Below are 14,716 nucleotides of genomic sequence, written 5' to 3'. Positions count from 1 at the left end.
ATTTTCTTTGCAAATTAAACAATGGGAGCAAGCAATATCAGGCAAACATAAAGGAGGGGGCTCGCCTACATTTATCTCAGAACTCTCTTTGTTATCTGTAACATATAATGCGCAGTAGCATTTCGCCTGTCAGAACTAAAACATATAGTCTATTTTGCCACACCGCTTATGAAAGTAGGTTTAGATGTCTCAGGTATATACAGCTGTGTCAATATTGACAATTTCATTAGGAAAATAATAAATCTTCATGATGAATAATATTGCTATATTGACATCAAAGCTGTTTATAACACCATGACTAAGAAGTAGCTGGAATCGAACATTATGTGTTACTTGAATTGGAAGATTTATGTAGATTATGTCAGTGACAAATTTCTCTGAAATGATACCGTAATACGCAATACCGATAAAAAGTGTCAGTTAATCACGAATTTGTTTACAACGCTTCGTAGATGTTTAAATTTCCTTGAACAAAGATATGCTAATCAGTAATCACACAATTGGATGCAATATTGATATGTAAATAAGGAAAGGGAAAATAGATAGAGATGCGACAAAGGCGTAGGTGTGAAATCGATCGGTCGCGGTAGGTGGTCGATGAGACGGTTCGTTTTGTACGGCGCAAGACGCGCGTGACTCTGGTGTTACCCGTTCAATGTGACATGACCTCGTGTACTTGAGCTCGTCACGACTCTAACCCAAAGACAATATTTCGTATGCTTTGTAACTATTCTACGTGATAAATATTATTTTAGAGTCAATGCTCTTTTTTTTCTTCGGACCTTATTACTTTTACGCATAAATTATAATATCGGTTAATTGAAAGAAAAGAAAAACGAAGATTTGATACATAGTATTTACATCAAATAATATTGTAATACATAATTTATTAATATTTTAAAATAAGCTGAAACGCTTTTCTGCGTGGAAATTTTGTATTTGTTTTTTTTTTGTATCACCTAACAGAAACAAAGCCACAAAAACAACATTGCACTCCAGTGCAGTTTGATGGAGTCATAATACCGAAATTCATCCGGCGCATACTGGTTCCATCGGAATATTTTCCATCATCGTCGAGCATGAGACAAATTATAAAATCAAATGAAACTAGTAAAAACTCAGTGGCGAAAAACTTGTCTATTGAGCGTATATGACATTTAAATGTACATTGCAAATGAGTCTGTTACGCAAAAGAAAAGTCATAAATGCCGTACAATTTTCTTATTCAAACACTAGTATCATGATAAATAATAAGCACTAAGATAGACTACAATTTAAGGGAACTAGAGCGGAAGACGACTAACATAGGCTGAATTGCGAATGCAGTCCGGGAGCTACCGTAAAGACCCAACATCACATGTTTTTGCAACAAACGTAGCTCATTTGTGATATAGATACGGAGAAGATGGGACAAAGGAAACAATGCCGGTTAATTCACCCTCCTCCTACCACTTGGTTCGCGATGGTTTGTGCCTAAACATTTTATGTCGGCCAAGGACGGCGTGGCACATGAACTACGGAGCATAGCTCTATAACAAAGAACGCTCCGGGCATGATAAGCGATGCGACTAACGCCACGGAATTAGCAGCGTATAGTTCTCATGAGTTCTAAGACTAGCCTACTTAAAATTCACAAGCCCACTCACAGCCAACTTGAATATCTTATGATTTATTCGAAATGTTCTTCAATTTTCTAACCAATTTTAGAATTTTATTTGTTTTACTATATTTAAATACTTATACGTATCTATGTACAATTACATATATTCCGCTTGATACAGCAACAACATAGAAAAACATAGGTATGAACAAAAAATATTTCCTGATTTCAAAAAGACTTAAAATAAAATAATATTCGAAATATTTATTTCCGATCAATATACTTAGATTAAAAAAAAAAAACAAATCGGAACGTAATATTAATAATATTACGTTATAAATATATGAATAAAAATAATAAACTAACCACACACCATTACGCGGTAATTTAAACTTATAAAAATAATTTTGACACATTATACACACGTAATAAATACCAGGGTCTCAGAAATCGGAAGTAGTAATTTAAATTAAATTAAGTTTACATAATATATACCAGATATGCCTCAGGCACGACTGTTCATTGAGATAAGGGTCTAGTAGTTGGAGCTAATGTACACATAAAAGATCATAAAGGTTACACTACACGTACGTAAATATTTGTACCACTTATTAATATGGAGTGCTGTAGGTAGGAAACTTACTAAAACGCTTTGCTTTCAGTTACAAATGAAATCATTTCTCTGACTAAGACTGAGCTAAATTATATATACCTATTAGTTCTTCTTGATTTTGGTCATTCAATGTCAAGTAAATAATAAATTGCTCTCAAATTATTTATAAACAATTCAGAACAAGGTTAATATTTCAAATGTTTTTTGAGTTAAATCATATCTGTATGTCCATAAGGTTTTTTACGTCTAAAGAGCAACAGGCAAATGGGTCACCAGGTGGCGAGTGGTCTGCGAAGATATAACATTGCCAAAACTAACTAATTTCTTACAATGTCCAAGTGTTAATTACGTGGACTGCTGCCATGCATGCCTAAGGTACCCATTAGCCAGTTACGGGTTATACTAAGTAACATAAAAAATATAACGGAATAACCCGTTACGTTTACCGAGTATTTTTAATCAATTATTTTCGTATATATTTGAAACTTCACTAGTTATATATAAATTCCTTGTTTTAATAATTGCGTTAAGCATAAACTCTTATATCTCGATACAGGATAAATAGAAAAGATAGAGAGTTGGATTTGAAACAAATTGAATTCCCGTTGACAAATGCACCTCCTTTCGCAAAACAAGTATAGCCGACTTCAAGCTCTTTGCCTTGCAAATCGAATCTACAGCCAACTGATTTTGAAAATATTTTCTAGGGAAATAGCGTAACAAATTAAATAAACTATTCCTACAGTTCTGTTCCTTTCATATTTTGTTCTTCTGCGTTTCACTACTTTAATTTTGATTTGGTTCATTTATTTATATTAATATATTTTACCCTAAAAATATATTTTTTAATATTATCATTTACTAATAAAAAATACTTTTCTACTATTTTATAAGATAAAAATGTTTCATTTAGCTGATTCGTAGCATATTGTGGCATAGATTTCATAAATGTTTATCTAAAATGTAACGCAATAGTAAAAACACGCAACGCTATTGTTGAAGGTTTCAAATCATGAGGACAGAATCACAATACGCTTTTAACACCGATCTAATTTCCTGACATTTTTCAGAACATTCTCAAGATGTTGTTAGAGAGCGCAGATATGAGAAAGAAAAATTATAAACCATGTTCGTAGGTAATCATGCGACACACAAAAAGCGTAAAGAGAATTCAAGAGGTGTTGGCTTCCTGTGAAAAAAAGCTTTTAGCGTAAATCGAAAGAGCACTTACTGCCAGTGAAAGGGTCCAGTGATTCCCTCCTTGAGTCGGTCCTTAAGAGAGCGCTGTCGAGAAGGTCCAGGACCGGTAGGTAGCATGCCGGCCCCGGGTGGCACGGTGGTGGATGGCGCACGCGCGGGTGACGACATCGCGAACTTTTAATAGCTGCGCCAGCGCAATATCACACGCGCTTGCACATTAATATGACATCACTGAATCGCCAAGCACCATTACAAACGCGCGCTGCAACATAACAGACCACCAAGCCACATAAATAAAGCGAAGCATCAAAACAAAAATCGAGTAGCCGAATTAAAGAAAGAAAAATCAAATGATTCTACAGAAACAAAATATACAAACATAAATTAGAAATGTGCAGTATATAGCGTGAAAGGTGTAACACATTAAAGTATAACTATTTTTAATGCATATCAATAGCGGATATTAATAATTTTATTCAAATTTCTGAATTTTTGATCGGGTATCATGAAAAATAGTTTTATTTCAATATGTGGTAAACGCAAAAACAAAAAGTACGAAATAACGAAATAATTTTAAGCATTAACAATTACAGCATTTGAAAAGAAAACTCCTCGATCATCTGTATGCTATAGGTAGTTACAATAAAAAAATACGGTTGATAAATTAAATTTTAATTTATCATCATACGCCTTAAATATTTTAATAGCAATGACGCGTTGATGTATGTTTATAATAAGTACTCTTCAGATATTTTTAGGCTATCGGATTTAAATGTTTATGGACAGGTTTTGAGACGGATACTATGCAGAACATTCCATCGTTGTATCGAACAACAATAACGACACAAAAGTCACTTTATGCATGCCAAACCTGTTTACTGATGTCTTGTACACAAGTATCGTCTACTATTATATTTTAAAGTATTTACATTATACTAAGAATTTAATTAGAAAAAGAAATTTTATGTAAACATAAAATAAATTGAAGACTACATCTTTAAAAATTGTAAATGGAATATTATATATTAGGACCAATAATTTTTATTTAAATTTCATAATAAACTTAATTGTCATGCGATAGTCATGTAAAAGATATCGAATATACATAAAGTATATAAATTATAGTCTTTTTTTTAATAGTAATATTAGTTAACGAATAATGCACAACACGTTATAAAATACAGTGCAAACTATCTCTCAGTGCGCATTACTTGCCTCTCTGTATTGATAATAACGCTACTTAATAATAAACTAAACTAAATATTATTTTCCTCTACGCGTAAATCCTATTATAAATGTTAATACATAATAGTTAATTACTTCCTCAGTCATAACACGAGACACGTCTAAGAATATATGTAACGTGTGAAAAATAAATTATGCATTTCTGCTCCAGCGCTCGGTTTTATGTACATATCCACATATTCATATTTTTGTGTGGGAGTAGCCAGTGTACCTCAAGTAAAGCTTGAGGAAACATTTTAAATCGTTGAGATAAAATATCAGAAACGCACGTATTCTATGCAGTGCTTGAAACAACCATTATCTCATAACATAAACAAGTTCTGGAAGGTAAAATAATAAGAAGTAGGTACCTATGCATTTGATATTCACGTCGTACCGAGTTGTATTGTTTATTTATTCAAAAATCAGATCGATATAACTTAAAATTAATCTTTCCTTATGGTAATATTAAGCTACATTCTTGATTCTACTAAATCGTATAAACACCATGTAGTAAGGGGTAATGGTTTTATTTTTAAACTTTAGGTAAGTAGGTAACACAGCATATTTCAATAATAACATATGCCTATTTGCTACTGAAGTAAATTTAAAAGGGCAATCTATCTTAATAAATTCAACTTAGTATTCATACAAGGGACTGCATACTCGTATTCAATGTCTAATAAATTTATGATGTCGTCACACCATTGTGCAACGTCCGCCCGCGACAATCCATTATCTGACACCACTTCCTCTTGTCGTGCAATATTCTTGAAGTCCCATCTCAACTTAAAGCAATTTGTATTATGTACATCTAAGTGCTAAGATAAAATGTACCACACACATTAAACATATTAGAGCATACGGCAAAGAACAGGTATAAAAAAATATTTTTTGTGTAGGTTTAGGATTTTTCTCACAACGAGCGAAATTTTAATCGATTTGGCTTCGACTGTTTATGTTGAAGACAATTGCATAATACTTTAAAATGTTGATTCCAATCGAATAAGCAACATATCTTTGTAGCTCAAAAAGATAAATTAAAATAGTTAAAATAAATCAAATTTCCTTATTTTGATTTGTAGAATAACTTTATTATATTCCTCTTGCTATAAGTTCAAAATTTAAGTTTGTACAATTATGTTTAGTTACGATTACAGTAAAAACCGGGCGACAGCAAGAGAAGGCAGGTATCGATCGGCCCTAACCTCAGCCCGCGGCGCCCCCGCCCTCACTAGCCCGCGTGCCTTACGTAAGTCCAGCTGATCGCACCCACCCTGTAACCTTGGCAACGAGCTCCGTGCACGCGCTTTTATACATAGTTGAAAACATTCTTCTCTTCGAGGTGTTAAATTTCTAGTAAAATATCTATTTATTTCAGAATGATCATGTTTATTTCGTTTATCAAATATATAAATACATACATAAGACTTCAATACATAAAAGGGGGTTAGATAGCGACAACAGCTCATCCTACCCTACAATGCACTTCAGTCAATTTACATATTAACCTACTTAATACTACAAGTTCTTGACTAGTTACATTAGATAAAACAAACGATTTATCGACTCCGTGGAAATGTTTCGCGGTTAACGTAGTTAATATCGTCGGTAGTTTTATATAACAAGCAATATATTCATTACATAAAATAATTAAATGAATTGAAATATTTAAGTTACTGAGACCCTTTTTATAGTCGTTTCCAAATAGCCGAGGTAACATATAAGTACTTCATCGAACCGAAAGCAGCGGAAACTGAACACAAAAATATAACAAAAACTATCTCCTAACTACGTTGCAAAATAGGATTGACTTTTTCCTTTATTCGATAAGACTTCTATACAACACTTACGTATTGGCTAGAGTACATGAAAGTGAGTTTGCATCATTATAGAGAAATTCCGTAAATGTTAAAAACTAAACAATCTATTCCGTTATTTTGTTAAAATATAACCGTAAAACTATATCGAATACTTTGATACCAAAGCTAATACAAGTCTTACCATATTAGCTTTTGGTTTAAAGACTCAATATGCCCGAAGACTTTCACGAATTATTTTCATTTTCGGTTATAATAATAAAGTTCAAATAATATATTATGTCATAAAATTATATATTTATAATTTTACGGACTTATTTTAAAATATTAGGTTACGACTAACAAAATCAAACGTTCACATGTCGCTCTTATATCACATAACATAAACTAAAACATCAATGCCTAATACTTTCTTTGCTTCTATTTATTTACAATGAGTTGCATCATGATTGAACAGGTCATGTTTAACTAAACAGATGATTCTAACGATACTAAGTGATAACAATGGTTCTATTTTTTTATATGATTAAAATAATAAATGGTAATGAAAACATCCCTAATATGTTAGGTGACTGATTTTATGTGCAGAAGCATCTAGTGTGGTCCATGCATCGATGCAACGAACCAATGTGCGAAATTCGCATGAAGAAGCGCTGACGGTGGGTAAAACGGCATATCGCGCACACGTCTACTTCGATGGCTGGAAACGTGCAACTGTACGAAAGAGAAGAGCGGCGCGGGGAGCGCGGTGTAGGCGGCGCATGACGATGGCGCCCGACGTGGGCCTCACCCTTTCGCCTCCTCTTTATAATCACTGAACGATTTATCGACATCGTTGAAATTTACAATGTCGCCAATAAAATTTATCATAATAAAATATGATAATTAAGCTGCAATGTTTTAAAATGACATAATATAAAGATTAACAACAAAAAAATTGCTAAATGCTAATAATGAATTATATTACTTAATACTCTATCTCAATAGCAAATTGTGATTGATGAATAGTAAGACAATATTTCTCGATTATATCGTTGTTGTTTTAAAAATACGCTGAACTGTATTTGCAACACAAACGTAATATTTAATTTTATTCAATTTTAAATTAGAATACATGTCAATATAAAAGTTTCATTGAAAAAAGTATGGTGTGTAAAATCGGAACAAAAAATCTTTATAATTTTGTAATGATAATTTCTTCTTATACGTACATCAATACTATTCAGACGATTTTTATAAAAAAAAATACAAATAGCAGCAAAGAAATGAAACACTGAAATGAATAAATAACGTAGACACTACTTATACATTTATAGTTTCCGCCAAGACAACGAGCTGTGTCAATTCGTACATAGGTCAGTATAAATATTGATTTTTAAATTACCTACATTTCCTTGCATCAATGGTTTAGTAGCTCGTATTTAGACCATCGATTTACTCTACTTTACAACACCCCATACAATAATGATGGAAGTTAATTTTACTACAATATACTTACTAAAATTTTTGGGACAACAATTAACAGAAATATTTTCAGACATAAGACATTACATACACGAGAAGCACAAGCACATAAGATAATATATACGGATACTTTTTGATCAATTTGAGCACTGGATTGAAAGCACATTTTTTTGATTTTTCAATTTGTTTTTTATTTAGATATTTGCTTATTAATAGGTATTTTATTACATTTACAAAATTAAGTTGGATAACAGGATTGAGGAGTTTCTACCTTAGCTCGGTTATCTTTTCTACTTTCGTTCGACTGAATGTTGACATTAAACATGACAAAATTATCAGTATATCTTTTAAAATTCCATGTACAGCAGATCGATTTCAAATCTAGAAAGGAAACCGTGACGTATTTTTAAACATGAAGTATGAACAAAATTCACGTGAGGTATTACTTTTTCCAAAATCTCAAGATGAAAACCGTAACAACATCAGTGTCGCACTATACGATCTGTAAATTCGTACCAATTGCTCATACATGTTAGGGCACATTTTAGCCCTTTCCTTTGCAGTCAATCATTGAATATATCTGAATGTTCTGGTCGATATATTTCCAATAAAATAATATGTTACATAATAAACTAAATGGAAGATAGTGCCCAACAAATAAAATTCGAATGAAGTTATTTAATTAATAAAATGTAATAAATTACAATACGAAAAAAGTCCCAGTAAGCCTAGAATTGTTGCGAATTATGTAACGCTTTTAATGACACACATAGATAGTATAACAAAAGAAGATTGAAAAAATTAGACCACTGAAGACATTTCAGTTCACATAATATTTCAATTTCATACTGAAGCATGAAATTGAAAAATATGTGAACTGAAATATTTGTTAATTATACATATAATATTGCTTTATAAAATGATGTTCTGAAATGTACAAATGTATAAATTATTATCGTTTGGCTGTGGGTGCAATAAACCTGCTTCTCGATTCATGCGTTGATTCCAGCAATTTAGACTTTTATTTTTTTATTCAATAATATTTCTTGGAAGCAGCCTGCTTAAGTCATATGTTGTAATAAAACTATATTTAAAACAAATGTGGTTAGCTATGGATTTTTTTAAATAACATGACTTTTAAATTCAATTACTTTAAATTTGAAAATTAGGATGTGGCCATCTTTCTAATAGCATTTCTAATTATACAGGATAATGTGACATGATATACACATAATATGTAATCTGTAAAAATATTTAATTAACTAGAAAAGTATTCGGTTTTTTTACTTTAACAGTTTAAAAGGCAGATATAAATATTTAGAATAAAAGAAAATCACGAAGATTTCACTTGTATTTCTCTATTAGAAGATAACAAAAGGTTCATTATCAGCCAGGTTCAACAAACACAAAAATAAAATTGTTATCCGTATTGTGACAGACATCTGTTTGGAAGCTCATTATGTTAACATCATGTAGATTTACACATATAATAATTATTCGACGTTAAGAATTTACATTATAAATAACAAACTAATTAATATAATTAGAAGGAACTTTATAGCTTTTTTAATCACTTACCAACTCTTATGGATTTTTTTATCTTTTTAAAACCTTGACATTTATTACAAGCTTGTTATAATTGTTATTGATAAAACAGACTCAATGTATACAACAATGTTTGCTACTTATTGATAATACATGTAATGAAATATTTAGAGATGATTTTAAAAATAACATGTCTGTTTTGCATATATGTATATTGTAAAATAATTCAGGAGGCAAATGATGAACTTGCTTTCTAAATGATATATAAAAAATAAATATTTTTAGTATTGGTCTCCATATCATTCCATAGCAGATTTATATTTTATAAATATATGTACTTTCTAGAAACTATTACTAAGATTAAAAAATACACATAAAATATTAATGAGGTTTTATAAATAATTAAAATACATAATAAGTTAGTTTTTAATTTTATTAGTCATATAGATAATTAATTTATGTTTTTATACTGTATTTTTCAAATTTATTCGTATTTTTTTTTCTCTTAGTCAACATTTATGTATTTAGTTTTTTCTTATATTTACATATCAGTAACAAAAATATTGTAGTGCTCAAAAGTATACTTACATGTTTTTATAATATGAGGAACTGCTGACGACAATAACAATCACACTAAAATGATAATCAAGTCAGTAAAGCAAAAACATTTTATCCTTGCACCGGTTCATTCGAAATAACATAAAATACTAAATTTATATAAGCACTTTTTAATAGTATGAATTGATTCAAATCAAAAATATTATTTTTTTAGTCGCAAAACATTAGTGATCAATATATAATTTTAAAATCTAATTGTATCAATCCGGTAACTTTATTTACAATAAAACAAAGAAAGTCAATACATAAATTTTAAACAAATCAATTCGAGTACATTTTATAACACAAAGTAATTAGGATGTTTTAACTTGATAAATTGCACTTTTTAAGCAGAAGTCAATAAAAACTAACAGGATTACAGGAACTATATACTTCTGCGCGTATTTGTCAAATTGTCAATTTTTCTCACACTCAAACTACGCTTTTGTCGCTTTTAAAAACAAGGGTGTAAGAGCCATCTAGTTTCAGTACTGTGCATTTATGAAAACGGTTTTGAAACATAAATCCCTACCTTCTATATAATATCCTATAAAGAATGAGTACTTAAATGAAAAAAAGGTAACGATAAATGCTACCATTCCACGCGGTCAGGATTTGTACAGTAACCATTTTTAATTCATATTTGTATATATTTAAGGACTTTATGTTAATTCTTACGATAATTTAATTTTATTTATTATGAACAAAAATAAAATTTCCTAATAAAAATAAAATAGCTACCAATACAATACATGATCTCGTGAAATGGTGGCTAGAAAAGAGAAATGCTATTAGTATTTCTCAGTTGATTTTGATTCTAGTGCTAATATGCTAATTATCAATAATAACTTAATTTAATTAAAATAACAAAAGAAATACATATTCTACTTCAAATAAATCAGCTCATTTTAATAATATTACGGATAATGTTCAAAAATCCTTTCAATGTCAATTTAAAAGCTAAATGTTATTTTCATATTTTAAAAATTAATATATCATTAATTAATATATGTTGGGGTTAGCTCTTCAACCGGTAATCAAATAATGTGGTTGTTTACATAATAACACCAACTATTTTTTTACAACATGAAATAAGAACAAATTAAAAGAACAGTAAGATATATTTATATTACTCACAAAAAAACATACAATTTTTAATTGTTAAAAGAATCATTACATTCAATCATATAACTTGATTGTAACTGCTTGTATTGATTGTACATTTGACGCAAGTTTTACAGTTGCCACAGCGTCCTCTTATTCGCATCCATAGAGTAGAATATACCTCCTTAAAACCTTAAATGTCAATACGTCATTGTCAGTCAAACTTGCAATTTCTATGATGTATATAATTGATTAATTTTTTTTTCTTTCTTTAAATTAATAAGATGTTCCTGTCCTAAATTAGGAAGTAATAAAAATATTTTATTACTTAAAACACATCTACAATTTAATAAGAATAATTCAAAATGTAAATGCAATATTTCTACCTTAATCTTATCTGATCGATTAGATCAGCCTTTGTATTGTTTTTGGAGTAATTATATATTGATAGTGATGATTTAAACAAATCGTACATGCGAAATGTCTACCCTGATTTGTAATGGTGTAGCTGAAACATATCCACTTCATGAATGCGTTTTCATTGGAGATGTTCGAAAGCTCTCTTCGTTACTGAGATTTAACGATGTGACGCGAAAAGATAAACATGGGAATACTGCTTTACATCTAGCAGTAATGCTAGGTCGCAAAGATTGTGTACAACTGTTGTTGGCTCATGGCGCGCCCGTTAAAGTGAAAAATCTTGCTGGTTGGTCACCACTTGCAGAAGCAACTAGCTATGGGGATCGTCAAACGATTTCGTCTCTCGTTCGTAAACTTAAGCAACAAGCACGAGAACAGATGGAGTGTAGAAGACCAGATCTCATCAGAGCTTTGTCTCAGATACAGAACTTTTATATGGAATTGAAGTGGGACTTTCATTCTTGGGTGCCATTGGTGTCCAGAATATTACCCTCGGATGTGTGTAAGATTTATAAATCTGGATCAGGAATCAGATTGGATACAACCTTGGTGGATTTTACAGACATGAAGTGGGAGAGGGGTGACATATCTTTTATTTTCCAAGGAGAAAAACCACCAAGCGAATCACTAACAGTGCTTGATAACAAAGTCAAAGTATTTCAAAAAGTTCGTTATGAAGAAACTGAAAATGAGATTGAAGATGAGGTGGACATAATAATGTCAAGTGATATTTTAGCTGCACAAATGTCCACTAAAGGTATTTCATTTGCAAGAGCTCAGTCAGGCTGGATTTTCCGTGAAGACCGTAAAGAGACTGTGGCTGGTCTATATAAGAGTGATATTTATACAATTACAGGTCTTGTATTGGAGTCACGGAAAAGGAGAGAACATTTGTCTACTGATGACTTGCAAAAGAATAAAGCTATCATAGAGAGTTTGACTAAAGGTAATACCCAACATTTAGATACAAATGGAGAACCTGTAAGGCGAGCTTCTTTGAACCCTCCTCCTGAGAGTGGCATTGATTGGGAAACATACATATCATCACCTGTCGGTCAATATCCTAGCTTGGGGAGGGAACTTGTGTACAAGGAATCATCTAGAAATTTTCGAGCTACTATAGCCATGAGTGATGATTTCCCTTTGAGTGTAGATATGCTTCTGAATGTACTTGAAGTGATTGCTCCCTTTAAACACTTTGCCAAATTACGACAATTTGTTGCTATGAAATTACCAAAAGGATTTCCAGTAAAAATAGACATCCCAATTCTTCCAACTGTTACTGCAAAGATAACATTTCAAAAATTTGATTTTCGTGATGATATACCTGATGATTTGTTTATTATACCAGAAGACTATGTTGAAGATCCGTTACGTTTTCCTGATTTATGACGCTTTGATATTCTAACACTGTTTCAAATTAGTGAAAGACCGATATGGAAACGTGAAGTTAAGTGTGGTCGGGTACGGCGCACCCTTAGTGATAAGCACTACAACAGGTCTACACATGGCCTTCTCACTATTGAGATTCCAATGTTATTTGGCCTTGGTAGTTCTTATTCCAGCCATTACATTCTCTTTGTTGAGTAGAGAAAAATAATATTGATTTGTAAATTTTGTGGTGAATTGTCATGTATTTATGTTAAATAAATGTTTTTATCTTCATTTATAGATCCATTTTTTAATTTTTTGTAAGTAATAATATTACAAGTTTTCAATATTATTAGATAATCTTATTATGGATGATTAGAAATTATTTATTTCAATTAATTGATTTAATAATTTTAATGTGTTATTAAATATTTATTACATTATATATACTTTAGTTTAGGCCATACAGTCTTGTAAACTTTTATTTATACAAATTAGACAATTTTAGAATAAGATGTTACCCCAATACAAGATGGCCTGAATCTAACACACTTAACAAACACTAGGCCTATTTTAAATTATAATGAGGTGTATTTATCATGTTCACTTTCAATGGTGCAACACACATTGCAGTCACAATAATTTATTTCCGGAACTTGTTACTTCAATTACTTTTTGTATAAAAAAATTATAAATAGATTGTTAATATTTTTAAATAATAAAATTTGTTTTATACAGAATGTTTACTTAAACTATGCTATATTTTAAAGTATTGTCACTGCGGCGCCCTCTAAATATAAAACATACACCTCATTTTAAAAGTTCCTGCAATATGCTTGTAGATCATGAATTTCACTTAATATTCTCTTATTTCAAATGACAATGTTTTATTCGTAGATCATTAGATAATATAATTAGTAGTGAATGGAATTTAATATGATGTATTTGTCAGTGTTAGAAATTTACTTCTATGTACCACTCGGATCAGTGATATCACTGATACCAGCCCAATCATTTCAAAGTCCTTGTGCCTTCTGGATTTCTTATTTGTAGTGTGGTGTTGTAAAGAATGTTGCTAATCATTTAAAAACAAAAAAGACCTTTAGAAGTTATTTATAAATGTTTAATATAATGTCATATCCAAATTAGCACATTACTATAAAGTAGAAAATGACTCACATAGTAAATGTACCTGTGTAACTAATATCAATTTTGTGAATATATTAATGTATAAAAATGCATTGTAGCTATTTGACAATAATGTACGAATCCCACCTAATACGCCGTTTAAAAATATATTTTTCTTGCCCATAGTTTACTACTATCTTTATTTTGAAAGATTTTATATATATATATGTATATGTGCTGAAAATTCAATGGTATTAAGAATTTTGAAATGTTGCAATAAATCTTAAAAACAATAGCTTAAGTTTTTCTTTTCGATCAAAATGTATTAAAAACTCCCTCTTAAGAATTTGATTTTGACTATGATTAAAAAGAATATCATGTTTTTATCTAAATTTTATTGAATGTTAAGGATTATTTTAGTAGACTATATAAATATGTACAAGATAAAAAATAGTATTATTATGGGTCCTATAAATAAATATAATTTCGATCAAACCTTGAGTATCTATTATAATATTACAAGATTAAATTATAAATTAAAACGTTCGGGTTTTTGTGGTTTGATTTTTATCGCTGAAAAAGCAAATCAAATAACCCATCTATAAAAAAATCTGTCCATCCATTTGGGAA

The 14,716-nt window shown here is 30.5% G+C and overlaps 2 protein-coding genes across 2 annotated transcripts in view; one reads left to right on the top strand and one right to left on the bottom strand.

The window, feature by feature from the left end:
* Window positions 1–7,187, bottom strand: part of LOC113392233 (TLD domain-containing protein 2) — an 85,510-nt gene extending 78,323 nt beyond the window's left edge. The window contains exons 1-2 of the mRNA XM_064220988.1: window positions 7,083–7,187; window positions 3,445–3,675 (exon numbers count right to left, since the gene is read on the bottom strand). Of these exons, the coding sequence (XP_064077058.1) occupies window positions 3,445–3,581 (137 nt within the window). The 5' untranslated portion in view covers window positions 3,582–3,675; window positions 7,083–7,187. The remainder of the gene's footprint in view (window positions 1–3,444; window positions 3,676–7,082) is intronic.
* Window positions 7,188–11,356: 4,169 nt separating this feature from the next.
* Window positions 11,357–14,381, top strand: LOC113392389 (ankyrin repeat domain-containing protein 13C). Its single transcript, XM_026628803.2, has one exon. It carries the CDS (start codon window positions 11,648–11,650, stop codon window positions 12,977–12,979), a length of 1,332 nt encoding a protein of 443 aa, XP_026484588.2. The 5' UTR covers window positions 11,357–11,647; the 3' UTR covers window positions 12,980–14,381.
* The last annotated feature ends 335 nt before the right edge of the window (window positions 14,382–14,716 follow it).

Source organism: Vanessa tameamea, chromosome 5 (genome assembly GCF_037043105.1).
Source record: "Vanessa tameamea isolate UH-Manoa-2023 chromosome 5, ilVanTame1 primary haplotype, whole genome shotgun sequence".
Classification (NCBI taxonomy): Eukaryota; Metazoa; Arthropoda; class Insecta; order Lepidoptera; family Nymphalidae; genus Vanessa; species Vanessa tameamea.
This window is presented reverse-complemented; position numbering and strand designations above follow the sequence as displayed.

Coding starts and splice junctions, on each gene's coding strand:
- LOC113392389 (XM_026628803.2), top strand. CDS start 11,648: ATGTCTACCCTGATTTGTAATGGTGTAGCTGAAACATATCCACTTCAT.